General features: G+C 47.8%; 1 protein-coding gene across 1 annotated transcript; it reads left to right on the top strand.

The window, feature by feature from the left end:
- The first annotated feature begins 203 nt into the window (after positions 1-203).
- On the top strand, positions 204-25,769 carry LOC140084179 (uncharacterized). The gene is made up of 6 exons (XM_072126434.1): positions 204-325; positions 731-804; positions 15,272-15,661; positions 22,780-23,242; positions 24,415-24,595; positions 25,003-25,769. The coding sequence occupies exons 2-6, from the start codon at positions 774-776 to the stop codon at positions 25,198-25,200; spliced, it is 1,263 nt and encodes a 420-aa protein (XP_071982535.1). The 5' UTR covers positions 204-325; positions 731-773; the 3' UTR covers positions 25,201-25,769.
- Positions 25,770-27,224: the final 1,455 nt, after the last annotated feature.

Below are 27,224 nucleotides of genomic sequence, written 5' to 3' on the forward strand. Positions count from 1 at the left end.
GACTTGAACCCAGGACCCCAGCACTGTCTACCCACTCAGCCACAGTGCGGGCCCTGACAGCCGCCATATATCTTTGTGTTCATGGGGCCTTACTGTTATACATAAGAAAAATGTGAACAAAAACCTAATGTTATATTTACTTTTCGGTAAAGGAAGACTAGGAGGAAGACTAGGAGAATTTCCCTCCGTGTTAAAGTGTAAAATTTGGAGATGTATCCCAAGGCAATAAAAACACAAGAATAGTCTCCAGAGCCAGGTCACAACAAAGAGAGCAAAGGCAGTACAAAATCACAAGGCAGAAAGGAGGTCTGAATACAAGCAGAAGGTGAGAATACAAAAACAAAAGAGATCAGAAATAGTGAAATATCATATGTCATATATCAGGAGCTGACTACAACCTGAGTATAAAGCAGGCACAAATCTAGGGTGATGGGTTTATTGCAAATCAATCAAGGTTTTCAGAAAACTTAAACTACTGTCTACACTAGGAGTGACAGAGTGAAACACAGCCGCCCATTCAGCAAATCCACAGACATACACAAATGAAAATTGGAGTTGCAACGTTACACTGCACCATATACTACACCGGATTTATCATCCATTAGAACAGTAAGCTGAGCAGTAAGCGGACGGCTCTGTACATAGAGTAGTGGCTGCCTATGCTCTCCGCAGGCTCAGCTCCCACTCACCTGCACAACAATCACCTTATATCACATGTTGTCTCTTCTAGACCGCTGTACAGCCTTCTCCAGGAAACTGATCCCATCTACAAAATGCAGAATCAAAGTCATTACAATGATCAAGGTAAGTCTCCATATCAGTTAAGATGGTCAGTATGTACAAGGGGGAGGTAAGAAAATTACATTATGAGACCCATGACAAATCTGCCATTTTGCACTATGCCTTACACCCTCCCTATAACACCAGACATTGTACATCACATCCTCCATCTGACCCCCGGCATTGTACATTACACCCTCCATCTGACACCCGGCATTGTACATTACATCCTCCATCTGACACCAGGCATTGTACATTACATCCTCCATCTGACACCTGGCATTGTACATTACACCCTCCATCTGACAGCCGGCATTGTACATTACATCCTCCATCTGACACCCGGCACTGTACATTACACCCTCCATCTGACACCCGGCATTGTACATTACATCCTCCATCTGACCCCCGGCATTGTACATTACACCCTCCATCTGACACCCGGCATTGTACATTACATCCTCCATCTGACACCTGGCATTGTACATTACATCCTCCATCTGACACCCGGCATTGTACATTACATCCTCCATCTGACCCCCGGCATTGTACATTACATCCTCCATCTGACCCCCGGCATTGTACATTACACCCTCCATCTGACACCCGGCATTGTACATTACATCCTCCATCTGACCCCCGGCATTGTACATTACACCCTCCATCTGACACCCGGCATTGTACATTACATCCTCCATCTGACACCTGGCATTGTACATTACATCCTCCATCTGACACCCGGCATTGTAAATTACATCCTCCATCTGACACCCGGCATTGTACATTACATCCTCCATCTGACACCCGGCATTGTACATTACATCCTCCATCTGACACCCGGCATTGTACATTACATCCTCCATCTGACCCCCGGCATTGTACATTACACCCTCCATCTGACACCCGGCATTGTACATTACATCCTCCATCTGACACCCGGCATTGTACATTACATCCTCCATCTGACACCCGGCATTGTACATTACATCCTCCATCTGACACCCGGCATTGTACATTACATCCTCCATCTGACACCCGGCATTGTACATTACATCCTCCATCTGACACCCGGCATTGTACATTACATCCTCCATCTGACACCCGGCAATGTACATTACACCCTCCATCTGACACCCGGCATTGTACATTACATCCTCCATCTGACACCCGGCATTGTACATCACATCCTCCATCTGACACCCGGCATTGTACATTACATCCTCCATCTGACCCCCGGCATTGTACATTACACCCTCCATCTGACACACGGCATTGTACATTACACCCTCCATCTGACACCCGGCATTATACATTACATCCTCCATCTGACACCCGGCATTGTACATTACATCCTCCATCTGACCCCCGGCATTGTACATTACACCCTCCATCTGACAGCCGGCATTGTACATTACATCCTCCATCTGACACCCGGCATTGTTACATTACATCCTCCATCTGACACCCGGCATTGTACATTACATCCTCCATCTCACCTCCGGCATTGTACATTACACCCTCCATCTGACACCCGGCATTGTACATTACACCCTCCATCTGACACCCGGCATTGTACATTACACCCTCCATCTGACACCCGGCATTGTACATTACATCCTCCATCTGACACCCGGCATTGTACATTACATCCTCCATCTGACACCCGGCATTGTACATTACATCCTCCATCTGACACCCGGCATTGTACATTACATCCTCCATCTGACACCCAGCATTGTACATTACATCCTCCATCTGACACCCGGCATTGTACATCACATCCTCCATCTGACACCCGGCATTGTACATTACACCCCCCATCTGACACCCGGCATTGTACATTACATCCTCCGTCTGACACCCGGCATTGTACATTACACCCTCCATCTGACACCCGGCATTGTACATTACATCCTCCATCTGACACCCAGCATTGTACATTACATCCTCCATCTGACAGCCGGCATTGTACATTACATCCTCCATCTGACACCCGGCATTGCACATTACATCCTCCATCTGACACCCGGCATAGTACATTACATCCTCCATCTAACACCCGGCATTGTACATTACATCCTCTATCTGACACCCGACATTGTACATTACACCCTCCATCTGACACCCGGCATTGTACATTACATCCTCCATCTGACACCCGGCACTGTACATTACACCCCCCATCTGACACCGGGCATTGTACATTACACCCTCCATCTGACACCCGGCATTGCACATTACATCCTCCATCTGACACCCGGCATTGTACATTACATCCTCCATCTGACACCCGGCATTGTACATTACATCCTCCATCTGACACCCGGCATTGTACATTACATCCTCCATCTGACACCCGGCATAGTACATTACATCCTCCATCTGACACCCGGCATTGTACATTACACCCTCCATCTGACACCCGGCATTGTACATTACATCCTCCATCTGACACCCGGCATTGTACATTACATCCTCCATCTGAAACCCGGCATTGTACATTACACCCTCCATCTGACACCCGGCACTGTACATTACACCCTCCATCTGACACCCGGCATTGTACATTACATCCTCCATCTGACCCCCGGCATTGTACATTACATCCTCCATCTGACACCCGGCATTGTACAATACATCCTCCATCTGACACCCGGCATTATACATTACATCCTCCATCTGACACCCGGCATTGTACATTACACCCTCCATCTGACACCCGGCATTGTACATTACATCCTCCATCTGACACCCGGCATTGTACATTACATCCTCCATCTGACACCCGGCATTGTACATTACATCCTCCATCTGACACCCGGCATTGTACATTACATCCTCCATCTGACACCCGGCATTGTACATTACATCCTCCATCTGACACCCGGCATTGTACATTACATCCTCCATCTGACACCCGGCATTGTACATTACATCCTCCATCTGACACCGGGCATTGTACATTACATCCTCCATCTGACACCCGGCATTGTACATTACATCCTCCATCTGACCCCCGGCATTGTACATTACATCCTCCATCTGACACCTGGCATTGTACATTACATCCTCCATCTGACACCCGGCATTGTACATTACATCCTCCATCTGACACCCGGCATTGTACATTACATCCTCCATCTGACACCCGGCATTGTACAGTACACCCCCCATCTGACACCCGGCATTGTACATTACACCCTCCATCTGACCCCCGGCATTGTACATTACATCCTCCATCTGACACCCGGCATTGTACATTACACCCTCCATCTGACACCCGGCATTGTACATTACATCCTCCATCTGACACCCGGCATTGTACATTACATCCTCCATCTGACACCCGGCATTGTACACTACATCCTCCATCTGACACCCGGCATTGTACATTACATCCTCCATCTGACACCCGGCATTGTACATTACATCCTCCATCTGACACCCGGCATTGTACATTACATCCTCCATCTGACTCCCGGCATTGTACATTACATCCTCCATCTGACACCCGGCAATGTACATTACACCCTCCATCTGACACCCGGCATTGTACATTACATCCTCCATCTGACACCCGGCATTGTATATCACATCCTCCATCTGACACCCGGCATTGTACATTACATCCTCCATCTGACCCCCGGCATTGTACATTACACCCTCCATCTGACACACGGCATTGTACATTACACCCTCCATCTGACACCCGGCATTATACATTACATCCTCCATCTGACACCCGGCATTGTACATTACATCCTCCATCTGACCCCCGGCATTGTACATTACATCCTCCATCTGACAGCCGGCATTGTACATTACATCCTCCATCTGACACCCGGCATTGTACATTACATCCTCCATCTGACACCCGGCATTGTACATTACATCCTCCATCTGACCTCCGGCATTGTACATTACACCCTCCATCTGACACCCGGCATTGTACATTACACCCTCCATCTGACACCCGGCATTGTACATTACACCCTCCATCTGACACCCGGCATTGTACATTACATCCTCCATCTGACACCCGGCATTGTACATTACATCCTCCATCTGACACCCGGCATTGTACATTACATCCTCTATCTGACACCCGGCATTGTACATTACATCCTCCATCTGACACCCGGCATTGTACATTACATCCTCCATCTGACACCCGGCATTGTACATCACATCCTCCATCTGACACCCGGCATTGTACATTACACCCCCCATCTGACACCCGGCATTGTACATTACATCCTCCGTCTGACACCCGGCATTGTACATTACACCCTCCATCTGACACCCGGCATTGTACATTACACCCCCCATCTGACACCCGGCATTGTACATTACATCCTCCGTCTGACACCCGGCATTGTACATTACACCCTCCATCTGACACCCAGCATTGTACATTACATCCTCCATCTGACACCTGGCATTGTACATTACATCCTCCATCTGACACCCAGCATTGTACATTACATCCTCCATCTGACACCCGGCATTGTACATTACATCCTCCATCTGACACCGGGCATTGTACATTACATCCTCCATCTGACACCCGGCATTGTACATTACATCCTCCATCTGACACCGGGCATTGTACATTACATCCTCCATCTGACACCCGGCATTGTACATTACACCCTCCATCTGACACCCGGCATTATACATTACATCCTCCATCTGACACCCGGCATTGTACATTACATCCTCCATCTGACCCCCGGCATTGTACATTACACCCTCCATCTGACAGCCGGCATTGTACATTACATCCTCCATCTGACACCCGGCATTGTTACATTACATCCTCCATCTGACACCCGGCATTGTACATTACATCCTCCATCTGACACCCGGCATTGTACATTACACCCTCCATCTGACACCCGGCATTGTACATTACACCCTCCATCTGACACCCGGCATTGTACATTACACCCTCCATCTGACACCCGGCATTGTACATTACATCCTCCATCTGACACCCGGCATTGTACATTACATCCTCCATCTGACACCCGGCATTGTACATTACATCCTCCATCTGACACCCGGCATTGTACATTACATCCTCCATCTGACACACAGCATTGTACATTACATCCTCCATCTGACACCCGGCATTGTACATCACATCCTCCATCTGACACCCGGCATTGTACATTACACCCCCCATCTGACACCCGGCATTGTACATTACATCCTCCGTCTGACACCCGGCATTGTACATTACACCCTCCATCTGACACCCGGCATTGTACATTACATCCTCCATCTGACACCCGGCATTGTACATTACATCCTCCATCTGACCCCCGGCATTGTACATTACATCCTCCATCTGACACCCGGCATTGTACATTACATCCTCCATCTGACACCCGGCATTGTACAATACATCCTCCATCTGACACCCGGCATTATACATTACATCCTCCATCTGACACCCGGCATTGTACATTACACCCTCCATCTGACACCCGGCATTGTACATTACATCCTCCATCTGACACCCGGCATTGTACATTACATCCTCCATCTGACACCCGGCATTGTACATTACATCCTCCATCTGACACCCGGCATTGTACATTACATCCTCCATCTGATACCCGGCATTGTACATTACATCCTCCATCTGACACCGGGCATTGTACATTACATCCTCCATCTGACACCCGGCATTGTACATTACATCCTCCATCTGACCCCCGGCATTGTACATTACATCCTCCATCTGACACCTGGCATTGTACATTACATCCTCCATCTGACACCCGGCATTGTACATTACATCCTCCATCTGACACCCGGCATTGTACATTACATCCTCCATCTGACACCCGGCATTGTACAGTACACCCCCCATCTGACACCCGGCATTGTACATTACACCCTCCATCTGACCCCCGGCATTGTACATTACATCCTCCATCTGACACCCGGCATTGTACATTACACCCTCCATCTGACACCCGGCATTGTACATTACATCCTCCATCTGACACCCGGCATTGTACATTACATCCTCCATCTGACACCCGGCATTGTACATTACATCCTCCATCTGACACCCGGCATTGTACATTACATCCTCCATCTGACACCCGGCATTGTACATTACATCCTCCATCTGACACCCGGCATTGTACATTACATCCTCCATCTGACACCCGGCATTGTACATTACATCCTCCATCTGACACCCGGCATTGTACATTACATCCTCCATCTGACACCCGGCAATGTACATTACACCCTCCATCTGACACCCGGCATTGTACATTACATCCTCCATCTGACACCCGGCATTGTACATCACATCCTCCATCTGACACCCGGCATTGTACATTACATCCTCCATCTGACCCCCGGCATTGTACATTACACCCTCCATCTGACACACGGCATTGTACATTACACCCTCCATCTGACACCCGGCATTATACATTACATCCTCCATCTGACACCCGGCATTGTACATTACATCCTCCATCTGACCCCCGGCATTGTACATTACACCCTCCATCTGACAGCCGGCATTGTACATTACATCCTCCATCTGACACCCGGCATTGTACATTACATCCTCCATCTGACACCCGGCATTGTACATTACATCCTCCATCTGACCTCCGGCATTGTACATTACACCCTCCATCTGACACCCGGCATTGTACATTACACCCTCCATCTGACACCCGGCATTGTACATTACACCCTCCATCTGACACCCGGCATTGTACATTACATCCTCCATCTGACACCCGGCATTGTACATTACATCCTCCATCTGACACCCGGCATTGTACATTACATCCTCTATCTGACACCCGGCATTGTACATTACATCCTCCATCTGACACCCGGCATTGTACATTACATCCTCCATCTGACACCCGGCATTGTACATCACATCCTCCATCTGACACCCGGCATTGTACATTACACCCCCCATCTGACACCCGGCATTGTACATTACATCCTCCGTCTGACACCCGGCATTGTACATTACACCCTCCATCTGACACCCGGCATTGTACATTACACCCCCCATCTGACACCCGGCATTGTACATTACATCCTCCGTCTGACACCCGGCATTGTACATTACACCCTCCATCTGACACCCAGCATTGTACAATACATCCTCCATCTGACACCTGGCATTGTACATTACATCCTCCATCTGACACCCAGCATTGTACATTACATCCTCCATCTGACACCCGGCATTGTACATTACATCCTCCATCTGACACCGGGCATTGTACATTACATCCTCCATCTGACACCCGGCATTGTACATTACATCCTCCATCTGACACCGGGCATTGTACATTACATCCTCCATCTGACACCCGGCATTGTACATTACACCCTCCATCTGACACCCGGCATTATACATTACATCCTCCATCTGACACCCGGCATTGTACATTACATCCTCCATCTGACCCCCGGCATTGTACATTACACCCTCCATCTGACAGCCGGCATTGTACATTACATCCTCCATCTGACACCCGGCATTGTTACATTACATCCTCCATCTGACACCCGGCATTGTACATTACATCCTCCATCTGACCTCCGGCATTGTACATTACACCCTCCATCTGACACCCGGCATTGTACATTACACCCTCCATCTGACACCCGGCATTGTACATTACACCCTCCATCTGACACCCGGCATTGTACATTACATCCTCCATCTGACACCCGGCATTGTACATTACATCCTCCATCTGACACCCGGCATTGTACATTACATCCTCCATCTGACACCCAGCATTGTACATTACATCCTCCATCTGACACCCGGCATTGTACATCACATCCTCCATCTGACACCCGGCATTGTACATTACACCCCCCATCTGACACCCGGCATTGTACATTACATCCTCCGTCTGACACCCGGCATTGTACATTACACCCTCCATCTGACACCCGGCATTGTACATTACATCCTCCATCTGACACCCAGCATTGTACATTACATCCTCCATCTGACAGCCGGCATTGTACATTACATCCTCCATCTGACACCCGGCATTGCACATTACATCCTCCATCTGACACCCGGCATAGTACATTACATCCTCCATCTAACACCCGGCATTGTACATTACATCCTCTATCTGACACCCGACATTGTACATTACACCCTCCATCTGACACCCGGCATTGTACATTACATCCTCCATCTGACACCCGGCACTGTACATTACACCCCCCATCTGACACCGGGCATTGTACATTACACCCTCCATCTGACACCCGGCATTGCACATTACATCCTCCATCTGACACCCGGCATTGTACATTACATCCTCCATCTGACACCCGGCATTGTACATTACATCCTCCATCTGACACCCGGCATTGTACATTACATCCTCCATCTGACACCCGGCATAGTACATTACATCCTCCATCTGACACCCGGCATTGTACATTACACCCTCCATCTGACACCCGGCATTGTACATTACATCCTCCATCTGACACCCGGCATTGTACATTACATCCTCCATCTGAAACCCGGCATTGTACATTACACCCTCCATCTGACACCCGGCACTGTACATTACACCCTCCATCTGACACCCGGCATTGTACATTACATCCTCCATCTGACCCCCGGCATTGTACATTACATCCTCCATCTGACACCCGGCATTGTACATTACATCCTCCATCTGACACCCGGCATTGTACATTACATCCTCCATCTGACACCCGGCATTGTACATTACATCCTCCATCTGACACCCGGCATTGTACATTACATCCTCCATCTGACACCCGGCATTGTACATTACACCCTCCATCTAACACCCGGCATTGTACATTACATCCTCCATCTGACCCCCGGCATTGTACATTACATCCTCCATCTTGCACCCGGCATTGTACATTACATCCTCCATCTGACACCCGGCATTGTACATTACATCCTCCATCTGACCCCCGGCATTGTACATTACATCCTCCATCTGACACCCGGCATTGTACATTACATCCTCCATCTGACACCCGGCATTGTACATTACATCCTCCATCTGACACCCGGCATTGTACATTACATCCTCCATCTGACACCCGGCATTGTACATTACATCCTCCATCTGACACCCGGCATTGTACATTACACCCTCCATCTAACACCCGGCATTGTACATTACATCCTCCATCTGACCCCCGGCATTGTACATTACACCCTCCATCTGACACCCGGCATTGTGCATTACATCCTCCATCTGACACCCGGCATTGTACATTACATCCTCCATCTGACCCCCGGCATTGTACATTACATCCTCCATCTGACACCCGGCATTGTACATTACATCCTCCATCTGACACCCGGCATTGTACAATACATCCTCCATCTGACACCCGGCATTATACATTACATCCTCCATCTGACACCCGGCATTGTACATTACACCCTCCATCTGACACCCGGCATTGTACATTACATCCTCCATCTGACACCCGGCATTGTACATTACATCCTCCATCTGACACCCGGCATTGTACATTACATCCTCCATCTGACACCCGGCATTGTACATTACATCCTCCATCTGATACCCGGCATTGTACATTACATCCTCCATCTGACACCGGGCATTGTACATTACATCCTCCATCTGACACCCGGCATTGTACATTACATCCTCCATCTGACCCCCGGCATTGTACATTACATCCTCCATCTGACACCTGGCATTGTACATTACATCCTCCATCTGACACCCGGCATTGTACATTACATCCTCCATCTGACACCCGGCATTGTACATTACATCCTCCATCTGACACCCGGCATTGTACAGTACACCCCCCATCTGACACCCGGCATTGTACATTACACCCTCCATCTGACCCCCGGCATTGTACATTACATCCTCCATCTGACACCCGGCATTGTACATTACACCCTCCATCTGACACCCGGCATTGTACATTACATCCTCCATCTGACACCCGGCATTGTACATTACATCCTCCATCTGACACCCGGCATTGTACATTACATCCTCCATCTGACACCCGGCATTGTACATTACATCCTCCATCTGACACCCGGCATTGTACATTACATCCTCCATCTGACACCCGGCATTGTACATTACATCCTCCATCTGACACCCGGCATTGTACATTACATCCTCCATTTGACCTCCCGGCATTGTACATTACATCCTCCATCTGACACCCGGCATTGTACATTACACCCTCCATCTGACACCCGGCATTGTACATTACATCCTCCATCTGATACCTGGCATTGTACATTACATCCTCCATCTGACACCCGGCATTGTACATTACATCCTCCCGATAACACCCGACATTGTACATTACATCCTCCATCTGACACCCGGCATTGTACATTACATCCTCCATCTGACACCCGGCATTGTACATTACATCCTCCATCTGATACCTGGCATTGTACATTACATCCTCCATCTGACACCCGGCATTGTACATTACATCCTCCCGATAACACCCGACATTGTACATTACATCCTCCATCTGACACCCGGCATTGTACATTACATCCTCCCGATAACACCCGGCATTGTACATTACATCCTCCATCTGACACCCGGCATTGTACATTACATCCTCCATCTGACACCCGGCATTGTACATTACATCGTCCATCTGACACCCGGCATTGTACATTACACCCTCCATCTGACACCCGGCATTGTACATTACATTCTCCATCTGACACCCGGCATTGTACATTACATCCTCCATCTGACACCCGGCATTGTACATTACACCCTCCATCTGACACCCGGCATTGTACATTACACCCTCTATCTGACACCCGGCATTGTACATTACATCCTCCATCTGACACCCGGCATTGTACAATACATCCTCCATCTGACACCCGGCATTATACATTACATCCTCCATCTGACACCCGGCATTGTACAGTACACCCCCCATCTGACACCCGGCATTGTACATTACACCCTCCATCTGACCCCCGGCATTGTACATTACATCCTCCATCTGACACCCGGCATTGTACATTACACCCTCCATCTGACACCCGGCATTGTACATTACATCCTCCATCTGACACCCGGCATTGTACATTACATCCTCCATCTGACACCCGGCATTGTACATTACATCCTCCATCTGACACCCGGCATTGTACATTACATCCTCCATCTGACACCCGGCATTGTACATTACATCCTCCATCTGACACCCGGCATTGTACATTACATCCTCCATCTGACACCCGGCATTGTACATTACATCCTCCATCTGATACCCGGCATTGTACATTACATCCTCCATCTGACACCCGGCATTGTACATTACATCCTCCATTTGACCTCCCGGCATTGTACATTACATCCTCCATCTGACACCCGGCATTGTACATTACACCCTCCATCTGACACCCGGCATTGTACATTACATCCTCCATCTGATACCTGGCATTGTACATTACATCCTCCATCTGACACCCGGCATTGTACATTACATCCTCCCGATAACACCCGACATTGTACATTACATCCTCCATCTGACACCCGGCATTGTACATTACATCCTCCCGATAACACCCGACATTGTACATTACATCCTCCATCTGACACCCGGCATTGTACATTACATCCTCCATCTGACACCCGGCATTGTACATTACATCCTCCATCTGATACCTGGCATTGTACATTACATCCTCCATCTGACACCCGGCATTGTACATTACATCCTCCCGATAACACCCGACATTGTACATTACATCCTCCATCTGACACCCGGCATTGTACATTACATCCTCCCGATAACACCCGGCATTGTACATTACATCCTCCATCTGACACCCGGCATTGTACATTACATCCTCCATCTGACACCCGGCATTGTACATTACATCGTCCATCTGACACCCGGCATTGTACATTACACCCTCCATCTGACACCCGGCATTGTACATTACATTCTCCATCTGACACCCGGCATTGTACATTACATCCTCCATCTGACACCCGGCATTGTACATTACATCCTCCATCTGACACCCGGCATTGTACATTACACCCTCCATCTGACACCCGGCATTGTACATTACACCCTCCATCTGACCCCCGGCATTGTACATTACATCCTCCGTCTGACAACCGGCATTGTACATTACATCCTCCATCTGACACCCGGCATTGTACATCACATCCTCCATCTGACACCCGGCATTGTACATCACATCCTCCATCTGACACCCGGCATTGTACATTACATCCTCCATCTGACACCCGGCATTGTACATTACATCCTCCATCTGACACCCGGCATTGTACATTACAGTGGCGTAACTAGTAGTGGCTGGGCCCCATAGCAGATTTCTGCATGGGGCCCCCCTTCCCCTTTAAAAGATATATGCAAATTTATACAGACATATACACACATATAAAGTTTTACACTCATACATTCACTATCCTATACTCGCATCCACATACATACATGTATACACTCATATGCATACATTTATGTAAACAAATACATTTATACACATATATACAAACTCATACAGTATATACACTTCAAATTTGCACACTAACTGTATACTACATACACATTATATACATATAGTATGCATATGTATACTTATACATACAGTATAAACACAACATATACATACAGTGTTTACATACAGTACATACAGCATTTACACACATACATTTAGTATATATAGCATATACACACACGTATAGCATGTACACACATACAGCACATGCATACATTCACACCATAGACAAAAACACACATACAGCATTTATATATTATATATACACACACACATAAGCATATATTTACACATAGACACACACACACATAAGCACTAGCATATATACATATATATATATATATATATATATATATATGCACACACAAATACACAAGCATATATATATATATATATATATATATGCACACACAAATACACAAGCATATATAGATGCACACACACACATACATACATAAGCATAAATATATGCACACACACACACATACATACATAAGCATATATATATGCACACACACACACATACATAAGCATATATATATGCACACACACACATACATACGCATATATATATGCACACACACACATACATACGCATATATATACACGCACACACATACATAAGCATATATATGCACACACACATACATAAGCATATATATACACACACACATACATACATTAGCATATATATACACACACATAAGCATATATATATGCACACACACATAAGCATATGGATAAGCAGACACGCACATAAGCATATATATACACGCACAAACATAAGCATATATATATATATATATATATATATATATATATATATATATATATATATACACAAAACACACACATTAGCATATATATACAAACACATGTAAATAATAGTACTTACATTTTTGATGTCCAGCGTGGTGGCTGTGTAGGCCATCAGCTGGGTGGTTCGGCGTTCGGGCGGGCAGGTGGGTTCGCGGGCGGTTGGCAAGTGCGGGGGGCGGGTGGTTGGCAAGTGCGGGGGGACGGCGGATGGCAAGCGCGGGGGGCCGGCGGATGGCAAGCGCGGGGGGGGGCGGCGGACAGCAAGCGCGGGGGGCCGGTGGTTGGCAAGCGCGGGGGGTGGGCGGTTGCAAAGGCGCGGGGGGCGGGCGGTTGGCAAGTGCGGGGGGCGGGCGGATGTCAAGTGCGGGCGGGGGGCGGACGGATGTCAAGTGCGGGGGGCGGACGGATGTCAAGTGCGGGGGGGCGGACGGATGTCAAGTGCGGGGGGGCGGGCGGATGGCAAGTGCGAGGGGCGGGCGGATGGTAAGTGCGGGGGGCGCGCGGGGGGATAGTGCGGTGGGGGCGGGCAGTGTGGTCGGAGGTTCCTTGTGCCCGCGGCTGGGAGGGAAGTTCAGTATTCGGGCGGGCAATGCACTATGTCAGTCACGGGGTGGGTGGTCAGTTCCCTTTGTCGGCCGGCGTATGGGAGACTGTTTGGAAGGGAGTAGGCGGGTTAGGCACATGCGGCCGTGCGTCCCCGGGCCCCTTAAGTTCACGGGCCCCGTAGCAACCGCTACGGCTGCTACGGTGGTAGTTACGCCACTGGTACATTACATCCTCCATCTCACACCCGGCATTGTACATTACACCCTCCATCTCACACCCGGCATTGTACATTACACCCTCCATCTGACACCCAGCATTGTACATTACACCCTCCATCTGACACCCGGCATTGTACATTACATCCTCCATCCTCCATTGTTATATCACAGCCTCTTTGTTGAGGCCATTGCGACCAAATAGTCTTTATCTCACAGAGACAATTCCTATTTTGTTAATATTAGAGAACAAAATATCAACCCATTCTACAGTAACACTCATTGCATTCTCTCTATTTAATTTTTGTTGTAGATACAGTCTTATTCTCCATCACTTTGGATGGTACCATGAAAATCGGTCCGACACCAAAACATTATCGAGATGACTATCCTGCACAGGCTTTCAATTTAACAACATTGGAAAATGTCAGCCATGTTCTCTGCAGTCCAGAGGGGGAGCTTTTCTGTGTCCGTGATAAAGATCTTTACAGGGGGCCGATTCCATCAAAGAAAAACGTTGATTGGTTTTCTATGGCCAGAAGAGTGGGAAAAAAAGACTGGGGGAAATGTAGAATTCTTTTCTTTCATCCAAATGGAGAATTGTATGTTACAACCATTAATGGAAAGTTCTATAAAGGTCCACAGCCGGACAATGAAAAAGTGTCCTGGATGAATAAACAAGCCACAAAGATCAAGTTATCAGGTGAGTGAATTTTTAGAATATTTCCTATCGCTGTATGGAAGCTCACCTTGTCACTCACCCTCAATAAAGAAGGCATCTTTTTGGCAAAAGTACAACCATGGGCTTTCTTCATTTTGTGCCGGTCCAAACTTTGTTAAAACCTAAATATGATCCACATCATTGCATGAGGGTCAATCACTATGCCACTCTTAACAAATATATGTCATTCCCCCAACGTGAATAATCAATACCTGTCTGGATTCAGGAAGCACAAAGATCCGGCGGATAATGAGGGAAGAGGCTTGCTATTTATTAGATTGCCAGGTGGCCGGTGGCAATTGGCGGCACGCTGGCCCTTTAAATCTCAAGAAGCCGGAAAGTGCATGCCCTAGGAGGCGGGGACGCGCACACCGGATAGCGGGAGACAGCGCTGAATTGCAGACATGTAAGTGAGCCTGCAGCAACTCTGAGGGGGCACGGGAAGGTTTGCAGGAGCACCCGTGACAGTACTCCCCTTGCGGCCTTCCCCTCCTCTTGGTCTAAAGGAACCTTTGCAGGACGTCACTGTCCAAGACATTGTCATCGGACTCCCAAGACTTCTCCTCAGGCCCAAACCCCTTCCAGTCAACAAGAAAGAACTGCTTCCCTCTCACCATCTTCATGTCTAGGACCTATTTGACTTAAAAGACGTTGGTGGAATTAACCACGTGAGCAGGAGGAGAAACTTGCTGGGAGAAGCGGTTCAAGATGACTGGCTTCAGGAGAGAGACCCTGGAAGGAGTTCCGGATGTCTTGGTTTGAGCAGAAGCCTGCAGCAAGGAGAGTCGAGTCTGCTCCCAGATAGACTTGAGATCTTCGACCAACTCTTCCATAGCAGGAACATGAGAAGGGACTGAAAGAGGAAGAGGCAGACGTGGGTGTTGTCCATAGACAATAAAGAAAGGAGCAGAGCAGGCAGATTCTGAGTCCAAGGAATTGTAGGAAAACTCTGCCCATTGCAGCAGAGTGGACCGGTAGTCCTGTTAAGCGGAAACAAAATGGCGGATATAGCAGCCCAGGGTCTGTTAACCCTCCCAACTTGTCCATTTGATGGCAGATGGTACTCAGATAAAAGTACAATGCAGGTCACATTTTTAATTGTATCAAGGGCACACTAGTACAAAGTATAAGAGTATTAGCGAACACTCCCAGGGAAGAACAGTATACACAATGATTATTTTAGGTGTAGATACATGGCTTTACATCCATGGGAGTGTTCTAGGAACCCTCCGACCTGGGATCAGATCCAGGACCTTGAAGGGGTTCTAGCTTTTAAATGGCAACTCATAGGGTTCTGGTCTCATTGGATCCATAAAAAGTTCAAGATTCCATTGAGACCAGACATGTCCCATCTACTATGTGAGACCAGACATGTCCCATCTACTATGTGAGACCAGACATGTCCCATCTACTATGTGAGACCAGACATGTCCCATCTACTATGTGAGACCAGACATGTCCCATCTACTATGTGAGACCAGACATGTCCCATCTACTATGTGAGACCAGACATGTCCCATCTACTATGTGAGACCAGACATGTCCCATCTACTATGTTCCCATTGGGAGTTATCTATAACTTTTCAATGACTGTCAGAACCAGCCGAGACTCATTTAAGCATTCGCCTCACAATCCTGATTCCAGATAGATATTTGACTTCTGACTAAGGTGGACCATAACTCCATAACTGGAATATTTAGATTTCTTTGTCTCTACGTAAAAAAATAAAGGGAATCTTCAGAAAGATCCTTGGTGACGCTGAGGCTATGGAGGTGTTAGTCAATAGCTTTAGTTAGTTGATAGCTTCCCCCTACAAAACCAGAGACCCAATTCAGTCCTTGAAGTGGGGCCTTCCAGGGATTTCATTAGTTATTCAAGATAAGTTGAGAGGGAAATGAGAGACACTGAGGCACTGATGAACAAAACCTGGCACGTTACTTCCCCTTGTGCATGTACGTACATTACTACATTTCATCACACCTTCTATGAACACACTCAAGACCTAAGGAGCATCTCTCTGGTATAATCCCCTGGCCTACTGGGTGAAGGATGGAAAAGTAGCAGAGACCAAAAAAAGCAGCAGAGACAAAAAAACGACAGTGCTCATGGGGTAGTAGTCCAAGATCATGTGTGTAGTGTTGTTGGTTGGTGCTCACCTGTTGGAGTTGTGCATGACTTAAGGCACAACTCTAGTTACAGCGTCTGGGTTTAGTGGTCAGAGGTGCAGCCGGTGTCCCTGAGATCTCCAGGCTCGGGATGCTAGACCGGTCGGAGTTTAGGCAGTAGGTTCCCGAACCCCCCTCCCTGAACCTACTACCGGAGGAAGGATGAACTAACTCTCTGACAGTAAAGCTTCAAATGGACAAAGTGGCCTGTAATGACTTGCCAAACAAATTAAATGAAACCGGATTGAGATGGTACATGCTCTTGTTGTCAACCCTAAGGCCCTGGGGTATATAAAAAGTACATAATTGTAAAAAGAACGACACCCGAGCCACTGTTCTACTGCCCATGACACCCCAGAATCACAAAGATTCACTAAACACTGATAGGTCACCTCAATCCTATCAGTCAGGTTACCAAACACATCCCTCCCACAGGATGGAGCCTGACAAGTCTCTCATGCCTAACTTTACTGCTGCTAAGTGGACAGAGCAAGAGATGATCTCATCATTGCCATCAAATGTGGATCAGGCCCCAGAGGAGCTGGAAAGCACCATCCATCCTCCATGGCCACTGTGGGATGGCATTACCGAAAGACCTCAAAGTAAAAACAAGATAGAGGATTAGCCTGAGGATTAGCAACACCAGAAATAATTTGTGCTCAGAAATGAATATTGCATTTCAACCATCAAAGCACCAAGTGGCATAGTAGGGACAAATAATGGTGGGAAGATGACAACAACTTATAAACCCCTTCAGGTCTAAGCCATTACAGGAAAAATACAAATGGTGGAGGTCTAGTTTTAACAATAAGTGATGTTTATTTGTGATAACTGATAGGAGAAGTTAGTGGAAACAAATACAGTTGTAGCGTACAAGCTGACGGTCAAAGGACCTGAGGAGCACACCGGCAGCTGTGCCTGTCGAGGGGGATGCGGGAGCATCGGCCGTGTTGTCAGCAGAGGTGGATACGGTGCTCCGTGGTGGGTCTGCGTAGATGCTTCGAGAGTGGGTGTATCACGGGCTGGACAGGAGGAGCCAAGTGTGGTTTCGGTGTCCAGGCGGTAGTGTGTACTCAGTAGTGTATGTACGCAGTGTATAAGGGGAAAGGGGGGGGTTGCACTCGTGGATGGCAGAGTGCGAGGGGTCCCTAGTAGGCCCTAATAGGGGCTGAGTGGGAGCCCTAGAAGTCCCTGGTTGGTCCTAAATTCGGGGCGGCGGCCCTAGATGGCCGTCGTCCCGACTGGAACCTGCCCCTGTCCTCGGCCGAGTAACCCTAGTTACGGCGGGAAGGGAAAAGGGGATGTGTGCAGGTTAGGACAAAGGCTGTGGGGATCACAGTAATATGTTGCAGGTAAGAGACAAGTTCAAAGGTAGAATAGTAGGGTGAAGAGGAAAATTCAAATATGAAACACGGCCGATGCTCCCGCATCCCCCTCGACAGGCACAGCTGCCGGTGTGCTCCTCAGGTCCTTTGACCGTCAGCTTGTACGCTACAACTGTATTTGTTTCCACTAACTTCTCCTATCAGTTATCACAAATAAACATCACTTATTGTTAAAACTAGACCTCCACCATTTGTATTTTTCTCTAAGCTTCATTAGGTGGACGGGGTTGGGCACCCACGTTACCCACCCAGTGTACTTTTCTTCTAAGCCATTACAGGGCTTAAGGACCAGGCCTGATTTTTAAAATTTGCCCTAACTCATTATAGGAGGTGATACATTTGTAATTCTTTAACATATCCAGGGTGTTTTGAGATTGTTTTTGTGTCACACATGCAGACCTGGAGACTGTAGACCTGGAGACTGTAGACCTGGAGACTGTAGACTGGAGACTGTAGACCTGGAGACTGTAGACCTGGAGACTGTAGACCTGGAGACTGTAGGCCTGGAGACTGTACACCTGGAGACTGTAGACCTGGAGACTGTAGACCTGGAGACTGGAGACTGTAGATCTGGAGACTGTAGGCCTGGAGACTGTAGATCTGGAGACTGGAGACCTGGAGACTGTAGGCCTGGAGACTGGAGACCTGGAGACTGTAGGCCTGGAGACTGTAGACCTGGAGACTGTAGACCTGGAGACTGTAGACCTGGAGACTGGAGACTGTAGACCTGGAGACTGTAGACCTGGAGACTGTAGACCTGGAGACTGGAGACTGTAGACCTGGAGACTGTAGACCTGGAGACTGTAGACCTGGAGACTGGAGACTGTAGATCTGGAGACTGTAGGCCTGGAGACTGTAGATCTGGAGACTGTAGACCTGGAGACTGTAGGCCTGGAGACTGTAGACCTGGAGACTGTAGGCCTGGAGACTGTAGACCTGGAGACTGTAGACCTGGAGACTGTAGGCCTGGAGACTGTAGGCCTGGAGACTGTAGGCCTGGAGACTGTAGACCTGGAGACTGGAGACTGTAGATCTGGAGACTGTAGGCCTGGAGACTGTAGATCTGGAGACTGGAGACCTGGAGACTGTAGGCCTGGAGACTGTAGACCTGGAGACTGTAGGCCTGGAGACTGTAGACCTGGAGACTGTAGACCTGGAGACTGTAGACCTGGAGACTGGAGACTGTAGACCTGGAGACTGTTGGCCTGGAGACTGTAGACCTGGAGATTGTAGACCTGGAGACTGTAGACCTGGAGACTGGAGACTGTAGACCTGGAGACTGTAGACCTGGAGGCTCTGTTATGGAAAGAAGCCAAAAACCAGGAGTCTTTGGACAAATGTCCAATGCCCTATTGTAGGAGGTGATACATTTGTAATTCTTTAACATATCCAGGGTGTTTTGAGATTGTTTTTGTGTCACACATGCAGACCTGGAGACTGTAGACCTGGAGACTGTAGACCTGGAGACTGTAGACTGGAGACTGTAGACCTGGAGACTGTAGACCTGGAGACTGTAGACCTGGAGACTGTAGGCCTGGAGACTGTACACCTGGAGACTGTAGACCTGGAGACTGTAGACCTGGAGACTGGAGACTGTAGATCTGGAGACTGTAGGCCTGGAGACTGTAGATCTGGAGACTGGAGACCTGGAGACTGTAGGCCTGGAGACTGTAGACCTGGAGACTGTAGGCCTGGAGACTGTAGACCTGGAGACTGTAGACCTGGAGACTGTAGACCTGGAGACTGGAGACTGTAGACCTGGAGACTGTAGACCTGGAGACTGTAGACCTGGAGACTGGAGACTGTAGACCTGGAGACTGTAGACCTGGAGACTGTAGACCTGGAGACTGGAGACTGTAGATCTGGAGACTGTAGGCCTGGAGACTGTAGATCTGGAGACTGTAGACCTGGAGACTGTAGGCCTGGAGACTGTAGACCTGGAGACTGTAGGCCTGGAGACTGTAGACCTGGAGACTGTAGACCTGGAGACTGTAGGCCTGGAGACTGTAGGCCTGGAGACTGTAGGCCTGGAGACTGGAGACCTGGAGACTGGAGACTGTAGATCTGGAGACTGTAGGCCTGGAGACTGTAGATCTGGAGACTGGAGACCTGGAGACTGTAGGCCTGGAGACTGTAGACCTGGAGACTGTAGGCCTGGAGACTGTAGACCTGGAGACTGTAGACCTGGAGACTGTAGACCTGGAGACTGGAGACTGTAGACCTGGAGACTGTTGGCCTGGAGACTGTAGACCTGGAGATTGTAGACCTGGAGACTGTAGACCTGGAGACTGGAGACTGTAGACCTGGAGACTGTAGACCTGGAGGCTCTGTTATGGAAAGAAGCCGAAAACCAGGAGTCTTTGGACAAATGTCCAATGCCCTATTGTAGGAGGTGATACATTTGTAATTCTTTAACATATCCAGGGTGTTTTGAGATTGTTTTTGTGTCACACATGCAGACCTGGAGACTGTAGACCTGGAGACTGTAGACCTGGAGACTGTAGACTGGAGACTGTAGACCTGGAGACTGTAGACCTGGAGACTGTAGACCTGGAGACTGTAGGCCTGGAGACTGTACACCTGGAGACTGTAGACCTGGAGACTGTAGACCTGGAGACTGGAGACTGTAGATCTGGAGACTGTAGGCCTGGAGACTGTAGATCTGGAGACTGGAGACCTGGAGACTGTAGGCCTGGAGACTGTAGACCTGGAGACTGTAGGCCTGGAGACTGTAGACCTGGAGACTGTAGACCTGGAGATTGTAGACCTGGAGACTGGAGACTGTAGACCTGGAGACTGTAGACCTGGAGACTGTAGACCTGGAGACTGGAGACTGTAGACCTGGAGACTGTAGACCTGGAGACTGTAGACCTGGAGACTGGAGACTGTAGATCTGGAGACTGTAGGCCTGGAGACTGTAGATCTGGAGACTGTAGACCTGGAGACTGTAGGCCTGGAGACTGTAGACCTGGAGACTGTAGGCCTGGAGACTGTAGACCTGGAGACTGTAGACCTGGAGACTGTAGGCCTGGAGACTGTAGGCCTGGAGACTGTAGGCCTGGAGACTGTAGACCTGGAGACTGGAGACTGTAGATCTGGAGACTGTAGGCCTGGAGACTGTAGATCTGGAGACTGGAGACCTGGAGACTGTAGGCCTGGAGACTGTAGACCTGGAGACTGTAGGCCTGGAGACTGTAGACCTGGAGACTGTAGACCTGGAGACTGTAGACCTGGAGACTGGAGACTGTAGACCTGGAGACTGTTGGCCTGGAGACTGTAGACCTGGAGATTGTAGACCTGGAGACTGTAGACCTGGAGACTGGAGACTGTAGACCTGGAGACTGTAGACCTGGAGGCTCTGTTATGGAAAGAAGCCGAAAACCAGGAGTCTTTGGACAAATGTCCAATGCCCTATTGTAGTTAATGACTTTTTGGACTTATTTTGCTCGTTTTTGTGTAATGTATTCAAACTCCTTTTTCAGTATGCAACATCAAGGAATTACAGAATTACAGTAACAATATTATTCAATTCATTTGTTGTTCCTACAGGTTTAGACAACTGTGAAACCTTGTTCTTTGATCCACATGGTGACTTGTACTCAGTGACCAAAAAAGATGCAATAATGAAGGGAAAACCACCGGTGACATCACAAGACTATGAGGAGTGGCTGAAGACCTGCACGATGGTCGGGGGGTGCGGATGGCTCCGGCTCAGCCATTTTATGTCCTTTACTCCTGATGGGAAACTGTGGAGTGTAGATAAACAGAATGGAAACCTCTACAGCGGAATCATCCCGGAGGACGGGAGATACCTGGATAACTCTCAGCATTTGGGACAAAACTTTCATCAATTTCGTTATTTCTGTTTCGTAAAAGACAAGACAATCAGTAATATTATCAGCTTTCAGTTTCTGCCTGAACACGGGCAAAGAGTTTCCGAGAATTCTGAAGTGATCGAGGAGAGGGTCTATAAAAACAAGGAGAGTAGCGTCCAATTAAAGCACAGCTTCACGTGAGTATTATCACTATCCATACCTTGTCCATATAGTAGAAGGTGTGTTCTCATCGGGGTTAGTACCAGTAATATACAGAAGAATCAAGCACATTGGGGGTCATTTACTAAGGGCCCGAATCGCGTTTTACCGGCGGGTTATGCAAATTTTTCCGTTTTGCGCCGATTTTCCCTGTATTGCCCCGGGATTTTGGCGCACACGATCAAATTGTGGCGCATCGGCGCCGGCATGCACGCGACGGAAATCGGGGGGCGTGGCCGAACGAAAACCCAACGTATTCGGAAAAACCGCCGCATTTAAAAAAGAAAAAGTGTCGCGGGACACGCACTTACCTTCACCAAGTATAGGATCGTGCACTCCGTCGGGCCTCGGTGGACACCTGGTGGACGTCGGAGGTACTGCCTTAGTGAATTGCTGGAAGACCCGAATCCACACGTCTTGTGCAAACAAGGGTCCTGTGTGTCCGCTCACGAGCCAATGACTATTGGAAATGACTACCTGGGGAAAGGACCTGCTCTTTCCTTTGTGTCTTGGTCTTTGGGCTCATGCACGATGATTTGAAATCCATAGTAGCGAGTGAGAATGTGTGCTAGCTGTAGGAAATACGTCGAGCCCGCGTCCTCCTTTGCTTGTAGCCTTAGGAAAGGAGGAGGTAGCCTTAGGCCCGTTCCACACTTATGAGTGTGATGAGATGAACTCGCATCATGCTTGCATCGTGTGCTGCCCGGATCTCCCGGCCTGAACGCTGCAAACCCCAAAGACAAGGGGACAATATAGGTGTGTGGGTTGCAATAGAAAAAAGGATATTATAATGTCCACTTTTCTGTAGCTGTCTTCTTATCAAGACATTAAAAAGGGGGCTACAGGAAAATGGGCACTATGAAGGGGGATACAGAAAAGAGGGCAGCTGCAGGAAACGGGGCATTTTAGACCAGGGGCTGCAGAAAATAAAACATTATATGGGTTGTGGTTGTATAGGAGGTATTTGCGGGGCACACAAGAGGCTTACCCAGCCCGGTCTCTGGAAAAAAATTCTGGTCAAATGTGTCTTGGACACTTCTTAAATACAGGTGTAAGTAGTTTGTGCAAAGCCCGACAGAACACTGGCTCAGGTGATAAATGCGGCTCAGTGTCTTATAGTGTGACTGACCTCTTCTGTTACATGTCACAGGTTTGATAAGACAGTAAAGTCTTCCAGCTCCTTCGCTCATGAACATGGATTCACTTTTGAGGCTGGTGCTGAGGTCAAGTTTAAAGCTGGGGTCCCCTTCATTGGTGAGGGGGAGACAGATCTGAAAATGAATCTGAACACCACCCACACCTGGAGTTTCACAAAGACCAATGAGAGCGAGGTAAGTGGCCGTTGTATGCGAGAGGTAGAAGGTCATGTTATGGCTTAGGCAGTCGTTTCCAAATTCTTTCTCTTTGTTAGTGTCTTCTTTCCATCCTCAGAGCTTTGCCTCCTGGTGGTGTCTGTGGTCTGTGGTCTGTGGTTGTCTTGTAATGGACTGCTCTATTCATCCGTGTGAAATGCTTAGTCCTGACTCTGTGATAAAACTTTTACTTCTTTATTTGCTAAGACTAAGAGAATTAGCTCGAAACACGTAAGAAAGATGTCTCCGGACGGTTAAAAAAAACGGATCAGTGTCAAAAAACAGACTTCCCCCGGGCTGGTCGTCGCGTCGGCCATTTGTATTACAGCGAATGATAAATTGTCAAATCTTCACCAAGTTCCTTCTGATTATTATCTCTCATCCAGGTGAGATTTTCCTCCAGCTCGGATGTGGAGGTCCCTCCCGGTAAAGCCATACGGGTGGTGGCAGCGGTGGTGAAGGCCAATCTCCTGGTGCCGTATCGGGCTAAAGTCAGGACCATCTTTGGCTCGGAGACAGAAATTGAAGGCACCTGGAATGGAGTTACCCATTATAATCTGACGGTGACACAAAAAGATGAATAATACTTAGTAATCAGAGAGATAATTGTCCTGTCATTAGGGAAGTGTTTATGGAGCAGAATCTTTGGGATTTGTTCTGGAATAAATTAGATAAATTTGCCACTAAACCACTTAGATGGTATTAGATTTACCGTATTTTTCGGACTATAAGGCACACCGGATTATAAGGCGCACCATCAATGAATGCCTGCTAAAATGTCTAGGTTCATATAGAAGGCGCACCTGATTGAAAGGATGAATGACCAGCAGGGGGCAGACCTGTGCACAGTTCAAGGCAGCTGTTGTCTGTATGTACGTACGGTGCATATATAAGGTGCATTGGGCTATAAGGCGCACCTTTGATTCCTGAGAAAATCAAAGGACTTTTTTTTTTGTGCCTTATAGTCCGAAAAATATGGTAATTTATTCTTTTTAATAAAACTGTTCCACATACTGTGCGATACAAAAACAAACGGAATGTGTGTGAATACAGACTGAGCATTACATATGAATTTCAGTGCTGCATTATAGAGGAAGCCTCATATAACAGTCTGTCATATGTTACAAAACTTCCTGAAAAATAATAAAGATAATTCTTAACAACAAAAGTTTTACATTTTCATCCAGGATCTCTCTGTACTTGGCCGCATTCATCTTTCCTTCCATTACAACCATTAGTCCTGTCCCCCCCCCCAGTATTGGGCACTGTCCCCCCATAGCCTGATGCTGCCCCCACCATGTGTCACTGCTGGGATTGTATTTGGCAGGTGATGAGTGGTGCCCGGTTTTCTTCACCGCTTAGAATTATCACCAAAAAGTCCAATCTTCATCTCATCAGAGCAGAGAATCTTATTCCTAATAGTCCGGATCCTTCATGTGTTTTGCTCCCTTGTATGCGGCTTTCATATGTCTTATACTGAGACTCTGCCATAAAGCCCCGACTGCTGGAGGCTGCAGTGATAATAAAAAATTATGACATGCAGGACCTAGGGAAAGCTGGATTGCATGCTTCTTACAGTACATAAACACATTACATGGAGCTTCCTTAACTGTCCAAACTGGACTTATTAACTTGAACTGGATCACTCATACACAGCTGCTGGGGGAATGGTGCAGCAATTGATTACTTCTGCCTGTCAGTGATTACATCATTCTCATTATCCTGAATTTTATAATTGTTTTTATCAGCAAAACCACTCAGCTCAGGGATTAAACAAGATATGTTCCTGCATCAGTGTAGCTACAGCAGTCTCAAGGTATGTTTACTTCATAATGCATAAATACCACTTTAAATCTACCACTTGATTCGGCTAGTTTTTACATATCTGTGGTATGATGCTCCTATGTAAGTGTGATTACAAAAAAACTACCCGTGGCAAGTGGTAGATTTCCCCTTCAGGATGTAGCCAGTTTGTAGCTTAAAGGGGATTTTCCACGAAGACAAGTTTCTTATATGTACAAAATATCACATTCTCTAATTCACTGTTATTAACAAAAATGCAGCATTCCACAGATATAATCCCAACTTGTGTCTATCAGTCCTGCTGTACACAATTTCAGATGCCCCTAGACACGACCCTGTAACTTCTGACTTTAGGGTCGGCTGCCATCTTGGATTCCTGTGTGACACCGTGCAGATGAGATTTCTGTCTCTCTCTGCTCTGAGCCTGTAGCCCCGCCCCCTGCATAGAGCTTAGAGACACTCACTGATCACTTCGTGCCAGCACATGGTGAGCAGAGAGAAGCTGCAAACTACAAGGTGATAAGTAATCCGCGGGAAGGGGGAGGCACATATCTGTGAGATGTAGCAGAGCTGGCAGTGTAAACGTCTGTAAGCCTCTGTCTGACAGCCTGTGTGTAATAGGCATCCTGCATCTCATCCTCTCTGATCTGTCTCATCACTCTCTTCTTATGTGTCAGTCTGTTAGTACAATGTCAGAAGCCAGATGAAAGTGTATATACACCTGTACCCTGATAATGTAACCACATTGTCACCCCACAGAACTAGATGGATTATAATGTGTCTGCTTAGAAAGTCTGCTTAGGGT

Source organism: Engystomops pustulosus, chromosome 1 (assembly GCF_040894005.1).
Source record: "Engystomops pustulosus chromosome 1, aEngPut4.maternal, whole genome shotgun sequence".
NCBI classification, from domain to species: domain Eukaryota; kingdom Metazoa; phylum Chordata; class Amphibia; order Anura; family Leptodactylidae; genus Engystomops; species Engystomops pustulosus.